At 42.1% G+C, this 14,603-nt stretch overlaps 1 protein-coding gene and 1 long non-coding RNA gene across 2 annotated transcripts in view; one reads left to right on the forward strand and one right to left on the reverse strand.

Annotated features, from left to right (window-relative positions):
- The window catches only part of LOC110291652 (uncharacterized), a 40,551-nt gene that overhangs the window by 10,638 nt on the left and 15,310 nt on the right, over positions 1 to 14,603 (reverse strand). The window lies entirely within an intron of this gene.
- Positions 1,553 to 13,834, forward strand: Lrat (lecithin retinol acyltransferase). Its single transcript, XM_021158886.2, has 2 exons — positions 1,553 to 2,849; positions 9,324 to 13,834. The coding sequence occupies exons 1-2, from the start codon at positions 2,310 to 2,312 to the stop codon at positions 9,477 to 9,479; spliced, it is 696 nt and encodes a 231-aa protein (XP_021014545.1). The 5' UTR covers positions 1,553 to 2,309; the 3' UTR covers positions 9,480 to 13,834.

Here is a 14,603-nt window from a genome sequence, read left to right on the forward strand (position 1 = left end):
GCCATAGCACCCAAGTGGAGCTCAGAGAACCTTCTGCAGGTGGCTCTCACCTACCATGGACTCTTCAGATGGAACTCGGGTGGTTTCCTATCCCGAGCTTTTGTCCCCACCGGCAAGAACACTCAGGACAACCGGAATCTCCTGCGGCAAAGCTTTATTGCTTACTTCTCAGGAAGACCCCGACCCCAGAAAATGGGGTCGCTTATATAGCCCTCAGCCATGACGTTTCAGCACCTGATGTGGCGTGACAGCTCCTGATTCGTTGCTTGCCCATCACCCCACTATTACGCCCCCAGAATGGGTAGTGACTAGGAGTGAGTTCACTCTCGCACCTGCGTACAAGGCTTGTTTACTAGTTAGGCACAGCGGAGGCCAGCGCCATCTTATAATGGCAATTGCTCGCGGCACACACGGCTCTCCACAGCTTCCTAATAATCTGTATACTTCTCCTAGCCCTTTCTCCCTATCCCAGTAAAAACAATGCGTTGAAAGAGGACCACTGGCCTTAAGACAAGTAGAAAAAGCACTACAAGTGACAATAGTGTGGGAAAGAAGTACTGGTTGATTTTGTTGAACCTCCAGGAAGGGGACAGTGTATGGCAGAGCAGGTAGACGGTAAGGGAAAAGATGGTTGTGGCTGGGTTGATGGAAGATCATGCCTACTTCTTCTTTCTATCCGTTTGAGGCAGTGGTGAGGTGTGGGGTGTGCTGCAGTGAGATTTATAATCATATGTGAAGTGAACAAATTAACAAAAGTGTAGCGACATGGACAGATTGCTTATAGCAGTCAGGGAGCAAAGGCTCAGGACTCCAAAGAGAGATGGCCTCAGGCCTCAGCCTGGTCTAGGTTCCATCATGGCAGATAGAGATCTCAGCCGGGCAGTGGTGGTGTACGCCTGTAATCCCAGCACTTGGGAGGCAGAGGCAGGTGGATTTCTGAGTTCGAGGCCAGCCTGGTCTATAGAGTGAGTTCCAGGACAGCCAGGACTGCAGAGAAACCCTGTCTCAGAGAGAGAGAGAGAGAGAGAGAGAGAGAGAGAGAGAGAGAGAGAGAGAGAGAGAGAGAGAGAGAGAGAGAGAAGATAGATAGATAGACAGAGAGAGAGAAGATAGATAGATAGATAGATAGATAGATAGAGAGAGGAGATATAACCTGGAACTTAAGGTTTCTTAGTTTTGTGGCGCTTGTGGCCTTTGTCCGGGGTAATTTACTCATTTACATAATGCATTAGCACAGAAATTCAGGCGGGTCTGGTCACTCAAAGCCCCGCTCTGCAAAGCCCCAGCAGCCTCCTTAGACAGCTCCCCCACCACCTTCGACTGTGCCTGGGTTCTGCTGCAATCGCGCACAGCCCTGCAGAACCATAACGTCCTCTCTCTTTAAGTCTCCCTGGGCGGCAGGGAGCTCTTTACCAAAAGCTACCAGTCATTGTGTGAAGCGAAGCTGGGAACTGACATCAAAGAAACTTGGCTTGACTCCTGCTTTGCTGGAGGGCGTTGTTTTTTTTTTTTTTTTTTTAATTATTATTTTGATGACCGTTGGAAGGCGCGCGCTCAACAGGCACTAGAGCCTTGGAGCGTCCAGACTGTTGGGTTCCGATCCTCCGCGCTGGGGCACTGGACGAACAGAGAGCAATTCCACTTCTCCGCGTGCCACCTGAGAGCTCATGGATGCTTGCGTGTTTAAATCGGCAAAGATCAGTTTAAGTAGGATCTGGCGGAGCCGGCACTTTGGCGAATCAAAGCAAATTCTTTAGTAAGCCGAGGGCCACGGTATTATTAACGGTTAGAGCTGGTCTCACACAGAAATTTTACAGAGGGAGCTTCTCACCGCCAAGAAAGGTGCTCCATTCCTGGCAGGTGCAGGATCTTTCGCGCGGCCACGCCTCTGACATCTCTCCTACGCTGGCTGTTTAAAGGTCTCCCTAGTGAAGCAGAGCGCTCGAGGAGAAGTCAGGGTGCAGAACGCCTGTGCCCAATCCGTGTTCTCCGGCCTGTGACCGCATTCGGCCCGCCCTCTTCACCTCTATAAGAGCCACAGCGAAGAGCGCACCCAGAGCACCGCCCCCCAGGCACACTACCTCTTCAGCTCCTCAAGCGCCGGTGCCACTGTTCCCACAGCCGACCGACACTACTTCCTTTCTTTGACCCCCTGCACTGGGTGGCTGAGCCAGGCACTTGGCTTCTCTGATTTCTCCTGGCTCTGGGTAGCCGCCGCGGTGCTCCGCAGGTGAGCAGCGCTGCAGCGCGGCGGTCCGGAGAGCTCATCTTGTACAGAACAGTTGCAGCCAGTGGTTGGTTGCCTTAGGATGAAGAACCCAATGCTGGAAGCTGCGTCCCTCCTCCTGGAGAAACTGCTCCTTATTTCCAACTTCAAGCTCTTTAGCGTGAGCGTCCCGGGAGGAGGCACAGGGAAGAACCGTCCCTATGAAATCAGCTCTTTCGTCCGGGGCGACGTGTTGGAGGTGTCACGGACCCATTTTATCCACTATGGGATCTACCTGGGGGAAAACCGTGTCGCCCATCTAATGCCTGACATCCTATTGGCCCTGACCAAAGACAAGGAACGCACTCAGAAGGTGGTCTCCAACAAGCGTCTCCTCCTTGGAGTCATTTGCAAGGTGGCCAGCATCCGTGTGGACACAGTAGAGGACTTTGCCTACGGAGCAGACATCCTAGTCAATCACCTAGATGGGACTCTCAAGAAGAAGTCCTTACTCAATGAGGAGGTGGCACGCAGAGCTGAGCAGCAGTTGGGACTGACTCCATACAGCCTACTATGGAACAATTGCGAACACTTTGTGACCTACTGCAGATATGGCTCTCGGATCAGTCCGCAGGCTGAGAAGGTAGGAGGAGACTTGCAGGAGCTGGGGTCGGGATCCGGGAGCTTTTTGGACATCTCCTCCACCATACCATTCTTAGGAGTTGTAGATTAAGTAAGGAAAGCTCTGGTGTTTCTAGGGGAGATCTGGTAAACAAAGGGCAGTTTGCCTCGCAGAAAGGCTATTTCAAAATGTGCAATAAAAGGGTGTGGCCACACGGACTGCTTCCAGAGATTCCAAAGTGCTGCCTGTTACTGCTGTACTAGTCATCTTGGTCTGCACACACAAGGTAGTTCAAATGATCAGGGGCAAGAGACTGAAGGACTTGGAACTTTTCCCACGAAGTGTAATTGGCAAGAAGGTGTCCAGTTTTCTCTTCTTCTAGATGCACTGAGTGAATTCCCTTTACTTAAATAGGCTCAAAATTCCTGCTAGGAGACATTCCTGGTAGACACTTTTTATTTCTAGTTTGACTCGGAGAGATTTTTCCTTGGTGTGTAACTTCTTCCTAAGTGATTTTAATCCCCATATCCTGTTCTCCTTCACTGTTAAGCATCTCCTAGCCTTTAGTGCCAAAGGTAGGTTGGATTTTAAGTTCCCCAAAGATTAAAACAATTCATTTTTCTGGAAGGTAAATTTTATGGCTACTTGGGGGTGGGAGGACACAAGTGGTAGAAATAAGCTACAAATCCAAAGGGGGGAAAATAGATGAACTCACAAAAGATAGTTTAAGTTTTAATTCTGCACTTCCATTAATAATTAGATGCTTTTTAGCCTTGACTATAATTAAGGGGGTATTAGCATTTGCTATTCTTAATGGAATTCTGGTCAATCACACAAACTTTTGTGTTATTTTGTATGTTTAGGTGCATTTTTGAACCAAATGAACAGGTCATCACAACCTACAGCCTAGATTTGATTCATTTATACTTTGAGTAATTTTTTGACCCAGCAGAGAATAAAGCTATTGAGCTTTTATATGTAGGCATATTAAATTTTTGACAGGTTTTTAAAAATTGAACCAGAATTAACTTATTCTAGGAATCATTTTCTTTTCTTCTTTTCTTTTATTTCTTTCTTTTTTTTTTTTTTGGTTTTTCGAGACAGGGTTTCACTCACTTTGTAGACCAGGCTGGCCTCAAACTCAGAAATCCGCCTGAGTCTGCCTCCTGAGTGCTGGGATTAAAGGCGTGCGCCACCATGCCCGGCTTAGGAATCATTTTCTATGGTAAATAAAACACAATTAGGATACTATGCACTGATTCAGAATCTCCCCTAGTCTAGCGCAGGCCTGTTTATAGGGGAACTTCTCTACATTCACAAACACTGGCTCCAAAAGTGTCCAAAAGGAGACCCGTCAGATGTAGCTAAAACCTAAGCCAATTATTGCTATAAGAAAAAGTAGTTTTCCTATCCAAATTGAGAGCTTCCCTTTCATAGCACATGTGTAGCATTGCATCATATATCTCAACAGAAAAAGGGTACAAGTGCTTTCTACAAGCAGTAAAATAGTAATCTCAGAAAGAATTACTTGGGTAGTTTCTAATTTGAGGAAATGGTATGTTTCACAGCAGTGAAGTGTTATAATTAATGAAACTTCATAGTCTCTAGTGAAACTGAGTTTCTGTGTTTCCCTTTGAATGGCCTAACAAACAATCTAGCCCCAGTCTAGAAGACTAGATTTCCTCAGGGGGAGGGGGGGGGAATCTCACCCAAATGTTCTAATTCTAAGAACATTTTTTAAGTAAAAGAGGCATTAGTTATACATGATTTCTACAAACTTTTTCTACTTTGAAATTTTTTGCTTTACCTACATGTATGTGTGCACAAGTGCAGGTGCCCTTGGAGGCCAGAGATGTGGCCTCCTGGGAAATGGAGGTACAGGCAGATCGTACGCCATCCAGTCAGTGCTGGGATGAAGCGGAGACCTCTGCAAGGATAGCACAGATTGGTAATGGCTAAGCCATCTCTCCAGATCCATGCTTTTGAATTTCTAGAAACATAAACTATTATTTGTTTCTGGGCCTGATTGTTGAAGTCTTTCACAGGTATTGTATCTTACTTTGGCATGGCAAAGCCAACTCTTTTTAAAATAAAATTTTATAAAAGAAATCTCTTCAACACTTTCCCTTGGGTGAAAATTTCTTGCTAATAACAGTGCACATAAGTAGGCCAGTGAGAAGAGTCAGTGGGTACAGGTGATTACTGCTCATATCTGATGCCTGCAGTTTGAGCTCTGAATCCCCCAGTGCAAGGAGGAAACCAACTTCCTAAAGTTGAATTCACTCAGGTGTTACAGTACTGACATGGGTGCATGCATAGGAGTTTGAGCACACAGACAAACACACACACACACACACACACACACCTCTAATAAATAATTTAACCAATTTCTGAACCAGTGACTTTATGTCTGTGAGAGAATGCTCTTTTATTCTGTAAGTTGTTCTTTTTAATTATCAACAATTTCATATATGCATACAATGTATTTTGATCACATACTCCTCTTTCTAAAATTGCCTTCCTTCTCCAGCTGACCCGTTTCTACTTTACAAATTACCCTCCTAGTTTCATGATGTTTTGTGTATGTGAGTCATTGAGTTTCGTTAGTGTCTTGGTCAGCATTCTAGTGCTGTGAAGAGATACTGTGACCACAGCAACTCTTATAAAGGAAATCACCTAATTGGGGTTGCTTACAGTTTCAGAGGTTAGTCTAGTATTATTGAGGAGCAGAGCATGGTGGTAAGCAAGTAGACACGTTGCTGGAGAAGTAGCTGAAAGTTCTACAATCAGATCTGCAAACAGGAAGAGTGAGCAGCTGGGCCTGGCTTGGGCTTTTGAAACCTCAAAGCTCACCCTCAGTGACATACTTCCTCCATCAGAGCTACTACACCTATTCCCACAAGGTCACACCTCCTATTCTTAAGCATTCAAATATATGAGCCAATGAAGGACATTCTTATTAAAGCCACCACAACAGTTAGAGTTGTTTGTATGAGCATGGGTTGGGGGTTACTTAACTGAAGTTTAGGCAACTAGCCAGTGAAAAATGGAATGGACTCTCCTCCTTAGGTACCCATTAACTTGCCACTGTCTCCTCAGGAAGTGGTAGGACCTCCCAAGACCCTTGAAGACTTGCTCCTACTCCATGCAGGAGTGGTGTCCTGGCTCAGTGAAAGCAGCTCCAATGCAGGGAGCCATAGCTGCTGAGAGTTGGTGGCTATGCTGTGACCAGGATTCGGCATGTATTTTCCCCACTCTTTCTACTCTTTGATGCTTTCTCCTCGCCTCTTCCAGCACTGCTTTTATACATGCTTAGAAATCACAAAGTTGAGGCATTTTATACTGACACTGAGCATCACTGTACTGTAAAATTTAATTCCATTTGGCTTTAACTTTTACTGTTATGCTTTTTCTACTAACAGTCTGTTGCCTGACTTGTTATTTCCAGAATGAATGCAGATATTCGCTTTTCAAGTGACTCACTGTTTGCAAAAGAAAACTTCTTGACACCTACTACTCTCTACTTAAAACAACACAACACAAAACAAAACAAAACAAAACAAAACAAAACAAAACAAAACAAAACAAAACAAAACAAAACGGGGTCTTCTTGTAGCTAAGGCTAACCTCAGAATCCTAATTTAGCTGAAGATAACCTTGGCCTTCTGATCCTCCTATTTCTTCCTCCCACAGTCATGCCTCACCACATCCAATGTATGCAATGCTGAGGAGCACACCTAGTGTTTCCTGTGTCCTAGGCAAGTCTTACCCACAGAGCTACATTGCCATCTTTCTTGGGCTGGTGGCCAAGTAGATAGATAGTAGGGGACTGAGAGAGCAGAGGGAGAAAGAAAGGAAGAAAGTGAGGAAGACATAGAGGGAGAGACAAAGGCAGAGATGGAGGTGCTTGTTCATTTAGACATGCATGCACATTTACACACATAAGAGAGAGAAAAAGGGTCTGTGGCCTAGGTTTGCCTCTAGATATGCAAAAACCACCTTGAACTTCTGATATCCCTACTTCTACCTCCCAAGTGCCAGGATTATAGATATGCCTAACCACACTTCACGCACATGGTGCTGAGAACTAAACCTATAGCATCCCACATTGTAAGTAAGCACCCCAGCCACTGAGCTTGTCTTCACATCCTTATTCAGTTTGATTTTAATCACTTTGAGACAAAGCACTCATTACTCTATATCTTGTTAGTTCAGTAGAAAGAAAGATTAGATGTTTGTCCTACAAAGAATACTTGGATGGCTAGTAGGCTATCGGACTTTTCTTTAGATATAATGTAAGTGTTATGCAAATATTAAATAAATTTACATATTATTATGTTAATGTAGCACTATGTAAAACTATGAATAGAGAGACCTTACATTCACATAGTGGACTAAAACATACACAGGCAGACTTGGTTGAATGGCATTTCACATGCATCACTAGGCTATTTACTTGTGCACAGAATACACTTATATCAGTAATGGCATCCTATACGCCTAACTCCTGTATCTGTAGTTAGTCCTCAACTGACAAGTCCTCAGAGGTCCTTGAATGTATTAAACCTGTTTATTGTATTCACCAATAATTTAGAAATTCAGCCAGGCAAAGTGGTGCACACCTTTTGACCTCAGCCCCCTAGAGGCTGAGGCAGGAGGTACTTGCAGTTCAAGGCCAGCCTATTTTATATAGAAAGTTCCAGACTCTTGCGCACGTCCGACTCGACCAGCAAGAACCATGCTGCAACAGGATCCTTCTGCACACGTTTATTGGGAGAGCTTGATTGTAGAGGCGAAGAGACCCTGAGCCCAGAACTGGTGCTGCTTATATAGGCCTAGGAGAGGCGTGTCTCACACCCGGATTGGTTATGCACTATGCCTCATTTGCATGTTCCTCATCTGATTGGCTACTCTCTCTCATTATCTCACAGTACCTCATTATCATACCTCATTTGCATGTCTCACATCTGATTGGTTATTCTCTTAGTACTTTGCAGAGCCTCATTATCATGCCCGGGCCAGGCAGTGTTTTGGTGAAAAACTTTACTGCATAAGTAAGCATTGGTTGTTTGCTCAAACTTATGCGTGGTGGCCAGCAGTAGCCTGTGCCACTCTGCAGCTGGCACATGTGGCTTCCCACACCAGACAACCAGAGAGAATATAGTAAAACCTTGTCTCAAAGCAAGGAAAACAAAGAATTTAAAAACCAGGGCTGGATTTTTTCAGGATGGTTAGCAGTTTAAGAGTTCCTACAACCGTTGCAGAGGACCTAAGTCTGGTTCTCAGCACCCACCTTGGGCATATCACAATGACTGCAACTCTAGCTTCAGATGTATCTGTGGGAGTAGGGGGGTGTGGGGGAGTGTTTCTGATCCTCTGGTCTCCATGAGCATATGCTCTCATGTGCACCTGCCCCCCCCAAAATTAAAAATTAAAATAAATCTTAGAAAGCTTTAGACTTTAGAAACCTTCCCAGCATAGGCGATTCCATGAAGCCCTAGAGCTCTGAGTCAACCCGAGCAATAAAGCAAGACCTCACCTCATATACATTACAATATTCTAGAAATGGATTTTGAGTTTAGTATGAATAGCAAAACTCACATGAAAATGAGTTGTTAAATTCTAGCAATGACAAAGATAACTATCAAGAAATACAGCAGTGATAACAATCACTATAATATATTTATGCAACTCATAGAACACCATTATTTTTTAAAAGATTTATTTATTTATGTGAGTTCATTGTCGCTGTATTCAGACACATTAGAAAAAGGCATTAGATTCCATTACAGATGGTTGTGAGCTACCATGTGGCTGTTGGGAATTGAACTCAGGACCTCTGCAAGAGCCGTCAGTGCTATTAACCACTGAGCCATCTCTCCAGTCCAAACACTATTCTTTTACTTGAAAGATTTAGTTTATCTCCAGGGCTAACCTGGTATTCCAACGAAGAAGAAAGCCTAGACTAGTTAAATGTATTATTTGATGTTGCACAACAAATATGACAGTCAGACACCTAAACATAGGACACCAATGTCAAGCAAGATTGCTTTTTATGTGAAAAAGTGACACAGTAGAATGAATTCACTGGGGCAAGGAACATATTTAATGTCTTTATTCCAGGAGCCAATTATGTGACACATAATTGATGAGAGAGAGGACATGGCAACTCAGTGTGACTATGTTTTTAGACTTTAAGATTTACATAAAAATATGATTGGCATCATCAAATTTTAGAGTAGTAAAGTAAGAGAATTGGGTAATTTCTGCTTTTTTAAACCTGTATTAATTTAATGTTGTCTTTAATCTTTACTGCTGAGTAACTTGTATGAGGCTCATTCTATAGTTTTCTATAACATTTTACATATTATTTCATAAGTTGCTTTCCTGAAGTTCTCCTGGTGGACACAGAACAACTGGGAAGACGACTTGGTCTGCGGTATATGTGGTTCTTTTTAGCCATGGTTCCTAACAGTCTTAACTCTTGTTTTCCAGTTCTATGACACCGTGAAGATAATCATTCGTGATCAGAGAAGCAGTCTTGCTTCGGCTGTCTTGGGATTAGCATCTATTGTCTACACTGGCCTGGCATCATACATGACCCTTCCTGCAATCTGTATCCCATTCTGCTTGTGGATGATGTCTGGCTAGCTTCCAGTCCACATGTCAATGTGTATGTATTTTGTGTAGAAATGTGTTTATATTTATAGAGCACAAAACATTATAAGCATTGTTGTTAAAAATGTGGCCCACAGCACTGTGTTGTAGATTAAAAAAAAAAGTGATTAAGAATCATACCAAGTGCTTGCCATGTAAGCCAAACAAAGCCTTTCCGAGTCCTCTCAGGCAGCTCTGCTGCAGAGCACCACGAGCCCCTGGAAGCGTGTGACAGACAGCCCGTCAGAGGTCAGCAGCCCAGAGCAGTGGCACCTGAGGTGACAGCCACAGAGATTATGTAGGTTATTCTTTTCCTCCTGTCATCATTCTGCTGTTAGGCTTATCCATTGAGATCACTAACTTTATTGTAATGTATTCTTATTTAATGACTGACATTAAAGTAAAAGTTTCCCCTCATTTGGATGAATATATGTTTGAAAATTAGCTAAAAAGAAACCAATTAGTCTTTTTAAAAATTAGCCTTTCTTTATGTAATAATCTAATCTTAAGTAAGTCAAGAATATTATTTTCATGTTTTGAAACCAGTGTTGAAAAGAGCTTACTGTGAATAACTGTTCAGAAAGCAGTTACTAGCAATGGAGAAACAGTGACAAACAGTAGCTATTTATATTTACTTTTGAATAGCCTGATACTGTATTTTTTTCTTCCTTGCTTTTTGTATGCCTGTATGACCAATTTAAAAGATGTAAACGAATATAGGATTGAAATGATTCTGGTATTAGATATGCATATATGTCATATAAATACACCAATATCTGCACTCACATAGATTGATAGGTAAACTATATTTCTGGTTGCTTTATTACACTAGCGCCATTTATTAATGAGGATCTACAAACATAAAATCAAGCCCAGTGTCTTTTCCTGTGCCCTTGAGTCTGTATGTGAATATGTGTATAGATATATTTGTCACTGGATAGTTACTTCTAAAGCTAAATTTACTAATGTCCTTTTAAAAAAATGTCAGATTTGTTTTACAGTCAATTTTGCACGTTAAGTATCATTTATGAACATAATAGAGGTGTGTCACAGCAGTATTTAAAGCCTAAATAGGTAGGGCCAAAAATTTATCCTGAGAAAACTAGTAATGTCAAGCATTGAAGGTGTGTTCCCTCACTCCACTGGGTCAGAGTGGAGACCTAACAGTGTTAAAAGCATGCCTCCAAGACTGTCACGAAAAATGACCCATGTTGGAGTCACATTTCTGGTACTGAACTGTTTTACCAGAGGAGGTACATGCAACATCTGTATTTAGAAGGTTGAAGCAGCAGATTGAGAGCTCCAGACCTGTGTGGGCTGCAGGACAATACTGTCTGTTGCCTGTTAACTGTCAAAAGTTACACAACAGGCATCAAAGAGATGACTCCACACTGAAGAGCTATTGGTACTCTTGAAGAGGACCAGGATTTAGTTACCAGCAGCTCCTGGTGGCTTATAACCTTCTGTAACTTCAATTCCAGAAGATTCAACACCCTCTTCTGGCCTCCATGTGCACAACATACATGGTAGACAGACATACACACAGGCAACACACACACAATTAAAAATAAAACTTAAAAAAAGAATCACAGAATAGCCAATCATGTAATCACAACCCTTGGGATCTGGAGGCAGGAAGATTGGGAGTTCAAGACTAGCCTGCTCACACAGAGGGTTTAAGACCTGTTTGCATTGCCCAGAGGGGTCGAAGGCCAGCTTGTACTACATAGGTAGTTCAAGCCCAGTCTGGCTACAGGAGACCCAGTCTTAATACAACAAAAGAATCACAGTACAGTGACTCTTAAGGCAGAGAGGAGGATTTGTTATAGTCAGTGAGCCAACCGGAACAAAGTAAAGATCACAGTTTAGTTTAACTGAGGTCTCATTACCCAGTGTTCTCCTACAACAAATTTAGTTGGAGTATAATGATAATTAAGCTTTGTTTAATATCCAAATTAAACATTTAATTGCTTAAATGTTTCATATCAGTAAAACACTGACTGGAAAAATCAAAGAATATAGGCCTGTTCCAACCACCTAAGTTACCTGAAGTACCTGTGCATCTGACAGGCGTTGGTTAGTGCCTTTTTCCTCGTCACCATGGAAGTTGTTTACATGAATTCATTATAGCACGCCCCCTCCAGACATCAGTATTGTAGGTAATAGGATATACTGTGTGAAACTAAATCTGTGTTCACAGATAGTGGTTCCTCCTTACACACTATGGGGATTCTTGGGGCTAGAATTAACATAAGTAATCCTGACTTTCTTCAGATCATTAGACCAAGACTCATTTGTCATTCATTGAATGCTCATTCTGTGCTAAGCACTTAAGTACTGCAACGCCATGTTCTGGTATTATTTTACACTTTTTGGAGACAGGTTCTCACTCAACAGGTGAGAGTTGCCTAGAAGGAATTCACTAAGAGAGCTGTGTGCCTCTGCTTCCCAAGTGCTGGGGTTAAAGGTATGCTCCCCACTCCAGGCTTAATATTACTTTTATCCAGCTATCACAGCATGTATTTAGTGTGGTGGGGAATACAGACAGAAGAGCAAGCAATTCTGCCTCAGGAGTCAGGCACTTTACTTGAAGGAGGCAATGATAACCAGGAAGCTGACCCACTGAGGTAATTTTGTAACATGACATCATTCTATTCTCCTTGGGAAGACAGGAAAAGAAGGAAGGGTCTATTTGGTAAATGTTACACAACACCAGAATCGTTGAACTTGTAGATAAGAGAATCTCTTTTGGTTTTTTTTTTTCCCATTTGATAGAAATAAAAACGTCGGTTATGGAGGAAACCTTAGGCCAAGCATTTGTTTCCTAACCTGAGGTGGCAAGTCATGGATTTCTCTAGACTTTATCAGTCAAAGCTTATATTATGATCCAAGTATAGTATTTCTGTTCTGTCTTGTACAGTGATAGCTAAGTCATGTCTGATGATGTTTTCATCTCTTGATGTGTTCTTTGTATAGATGGGGGCCACAGGACTTGCTGGGTTTAAGATGACTTCATGCAAGTATCAGGGAGTAGGCTGTGTATGGAATGAAAAGATATATGAGATGTGGCCTAAAGTATCTGGTCTAATAGGCATAGTTGCACTGGAGTTTGAGTGATTGACATCTGAATAGAGCTAACTGAAGGCACACAGAGAGAAGGGACTAAATTTACCTGCTGAAACCAAAATCAGGCAGGGGTACTGAGAATACAATGATTGGACAAATTTGGACAGGGCATTCCACATGTGGGAATGGCATGGGGAATGAATGGTAACTGCCTACAACATGCATCATGAATAGCTTGAGGTATTCTATGTCAGGCAAATGCAAGTGGTCTAGGGGCTGCTGAGCAAGGGTGGTGACTAGACATACAGAAACACAAAGCAAGGCTAAGAATGTGTAAGTCTTTTGTAGATCAAGAAGTTTGGACTTTATGGATAGGCAGTAGAGAATTGGAGGATAGAAAGGAAACTTCCAAGAATAAAGCAGAAGGATGGGGTTGGGGCGGGATAGAGAGAGATTTAGCTAAGGTCTGTCAGATAAGTGTCTAGATCAGTGGTTCTGAACGTCCCTAGTGCTGCAATCCTTTAATGCAGTTCCTCATGTTGTGGTGACCCCCCCCCCAACCATAAAATTATCTTCATTGCTACTTCACAACTGTAATTACGCTACTGTTTTGAGTCATAATGCAAATATCTGATATGTAGGTTATCTAATAAGTGACCCCCGTGAAAGACTTGTTAGATGCCCCAAAGGGTCCTGACCCACAGGTCAAGAATCACTGGCATAGATGGTGAGATGGCTCAGTGAGGAAGTATACCTTCTGCAAAGCCTGGTGACCCAAGTTCAAGTAAGGGTCTACAGTTGCAAGCCTAGGAAGCAATATGTCAGAGAAGTGCCAACCAACTTGAAGCACTTAGATTTGACTGATGAACGACTCTGATGGAGTGTTAGGGAATATCATGTCTCCTTGATTTTCCTGAGAAGCCATTGATTACTGCAAAATAAATTAACTTTACAACTGTGCATACACTCCTAATATTCACTCTGCTAGGTGTGCTCCTTTCTAAGGACATGTAAGGAAGTTTGGATTTGTTGTTTTAATTTTATCAGAACCTATTTCTTACTTCCCTGTTTACTATTTCATATTGTTTATGTCCAAGACTAAAAGCTGCTTTTCAGGAACATGGAGTTACTGTAATGGCACTCTTTGTTATGGATAAGAAGCACATGGGCAGAGGTTTTATTTTATATAATCTATCTGGGGTGTTAATCAACTTAGATATTTTAGTTAAACTAAGTTTATATTGATACACATGTATTTTGAATAAAATCAGCTCTACATATCATTTTCTTGTCTTTCAATTTTAAATAACTAAGGGTAAACAGCAATTTTTTTTTGAACTCAGTAACCTTAAGAATACTGCCTAAGATATTTTGCTATTATTAATATAGCTTTATATATAGTCAAAATGAAAAGTATATGTGAATCTTCCTGTGGACTGATAGGATCTTTGTTACCCACATCTTTAAGCCTACCTTAATTATGAGAGACTAAACAATAAATCCTTCATCCATCTGAAAAAATTAATCACTGTAACTCATTAGAGTTATGCAGCCAGATTTCTAATGCTGCCAATGCACCCTGGAGCTGTATCTGGCTGTAAGTGAGATGAGAATAGGGTCTAAGTTGGGTTGGTGGGATTCCATGGCTAGTTTTATAACACATGGCCAATGACACAGAGTTAGAATCTTAGTTCTCTAGCTTTTGGGTCTAATGAGAAAGAATAACATGGAAACAGGTTTTAAAACACCAATAGGAACACAGCTCAGCATTTTTCTGCCTCCTGAACACCAGGGAAGGAAGGGGTTAAGAATGTAGTTACTCTGAGTACTGATTAGGTAATTTATTTGAATTTCTGCCCGCCCTAATCTTTGTTATCTTTGAGGATAGAAGCTTGTAGGTTGCAAGTCTTTCTTCATGTCAACTGGTCATTTGATCCTTTAGATCTAAAAATGCTGTCAGAGTCCCCATCCCACAACACCTAACTTCATTACAATCTCATTTACATAGTGAAGAACACAGTCCACTATTAACACAGCTAGCAAAGAAGGTAC

This window comes from Mus caroli, unplaced genomic scaffold (genome assembly GCF_978045245.1).
Source record: "Mus caroli unplaced genomic scaffold, Mus_caroli_1 scaffold_3, whole genome shotgun sequence".
In the NCBI taxonomy this organism is placed as follows: domain Eukaryota; kingdom Metazoa; phylum Chordata; class Mammalia; order Rodentia; family Muridae; genus Mus; species Mus caroli.